At 36.9% G+C, this 2,111-nt stretch overlaps 1 protein-coding gene across 1 annotated transcript; it reads left to right on the plus strand.

Annotated features, from left to right (window-relative positions):
* Positions 1 to 6: 6 nt before the first annotated feature.
* On the plus strand, positions 7 to 1,549 carry LOC100637107 (isoleucine--tRNA ligase, cytoplasmic-like; the record flags this gene model as incomplete). Its single annotated transcript, XM_003391654.3, has 9 exons — positions 7 to 187; positions 241 to 332; positions 381 to 479; positions 531 to 657; positions 709 to 782; positions 850 to 939; positions 987 to 1,178; positions 1,265 to 1,348; positions 1,405 to 1,549. Coding segments are annotated over exons 1-9 (942 nt in total), but the record flags the coding sequence as incomplete, so codon positions are not given.
* Positions 1,550 to 2,111: the final 562 nt, after the last annotated feature.

A 2,111-nucleotide genomic window follows, 5' to 3' on the forward strand; every position in this document is an offset into this window, starting at 1 on the left:
CGATACATATGTAACAGCAGAGAGTGGTACAGGTGTGGTGCATCAGGCCCCTGGTTTTGGTGAGGATGATTTTAGGATCTGTCTCCGGTATGGTATCTTCAAGAAAGGGAGTGCCGTTATATGCCCTGTTGATCCTTCTGGCCAGTTTATGCCTGAAGTGACCGACTTTGCTGGTCAGTATGTAAAGGTATGGTAACAATCAACTCCTGGATTATGTACATTAAGTTAATTGGAACTTAGGATGCTGATAAAGCTATTACAAAGCTATTGAAAGTGAATGGTAGACTAGTGCATCAAGGAACTATCAAACATAGTTATCCTTTTTGCTGGAGGTAACTTTATAATTCTTTTTTTTATGTTCTCTTCCTGCCTCACGGTAGGTCAGAGACCCCATTGATATACAAAGCTGTTCCCTCCTGGTTTGTACGTGTAGAGTCTCTTATTGAGAAGCTTTTAAAGAATAACCAAAAGTGCTACTGGTAATTCTAATAATAATTATAATTTATTATCATTATTATTATTGTTGTTAGGGTCCCTGAGTTTGTTAAAGACAAGAGGTTTCATAATTGGTTGAAAGATGCCCGTGATTGGGCTATATCAAGAAACAGGTACTGGGGCACGCCTATACCTCTATGGGTCTCTGATGACTTTGAGGAGGTAAGCCACCCACTCATGAATCTAACACTTACAAGACTCCAACATCGATAGGTAGTGTGTATAGGCAGCATTGACGAATTGGAAAAATATTCAGGAGTTAGAGTGACTGATTTGCATCGAGAAAAGTAAGTCCTAAATATGCAACAATTATAATCATAACCTATATACACTGTGCTACAAACCATCTCTTAGTGTTGATGATATTACTATTCCCTCGATTCATGGTAAAGGTGTCCTTAGACGCGTCACCGAAGTCTTTGATTGCTGGTTTGAGAGTGGGAGGTAAGACCATGCCCCTCCCATCACATGACCACATACTCTTTACATAGCATGCCTTATGGTCAGAGTCATTATCCATTTGAGAACAAGAAAGCGTTTGATGCTAATTTTCCGGCCGATTTCATTGCCGAGGGCATCGATCAGACTCGTGGCTGGTTCTATACTCTACTAGTGGTTGCTACTGCTTTGTTTGATAACCCGCCATACAAGAACCTCATAATTAATGGACTAGTCCTGGCAGCGTAAGTACACTATTGTGTTTATATTATTTGTAGGTGTGGCTTTTGTAAAAGTTAGTTATACTCTCTCTGTTTCTCTTTTCTCTCAGTAATGGTCAGAAGATGAGCAAGAGGTTAAAGAATTATCCTGATCCGGTCGAAATTGTCAATAAATTTGGAGCTGATGCCTTGAGGTAGACCCTGTCATTATCAATCCAGTTCCATGACCCATCCCTCTACTTGTGAATAGACTATACCTCATCAATTCGCCAGTCGTTAGGGCGGAGTCACTCAAATTTCAGGAGGGTGGAGTCAAGGATGTTGTAAAGGATGTGTTCTTACCCTGGTTCAATGCTTATAGGTTCTTCATGCAAAATGTGACAAGATTAGAAAAGGTCCATTTTTATGATTTTTATGCAGATTTTTGGTTACTGTTGACCAAATTTCGTCAAATATGACTAAGAGAGAATTCTCTGTTATTATAAATTTTCTTGATACATATACATGTTTTTATGTTGCATAGCAAGTTTGAACTGATTCCGATCAAAATTATTTTTTTATGAATTTTTAAAGTTGCTAAAAAATTGGGACAAAATCCCTGTACTATAGTACAGGGTCGCTAACCAAATTTTGCCAAAAATGACTTAAGAGAGAATTCTCCATTTTAATAATTTTTTCTGATACATATACATGTTCTTATGTTGTGTAGCAAGTTTGAATTGATTCCGATCAAAATTGGATTTTTTATGAATTTTTAAAGTTGCTAAAAAATTGGGACAAAATCCCTGTACTATAGTACAGGGTTGTTGGCCAAATTTCGCCAAAAATGACTAAGAGAGAATTCTCCATTTTAATAATTTTTTCTGATACATATACATGTTCTTATGTTGTGTAGCAAGTTTGAATTGATTCCGATCAAAATTGGATTTTTTATGAATTTTTTAAGTTGCTAAAAAA

The sequence above is a fragment of the Amphimedon queenslandica genome, unplaced genomic scaffold (genome assembly GCF_000090795.2).
Source record: "Amphimedon queenslandica unplaced genomic scaffold, v1.1 AMPQUscaffold_7429_Cont20619, whole genome shotgun sequence".
In the NCBI taxonomy this organism is placed as follows: domain Eukaryota; kingdom Metazoa; phylum Porifera; class Demospongiae; order Haplosclerida; family Niphatidae; genus Amphimedon; species Amphimedon queenslandica.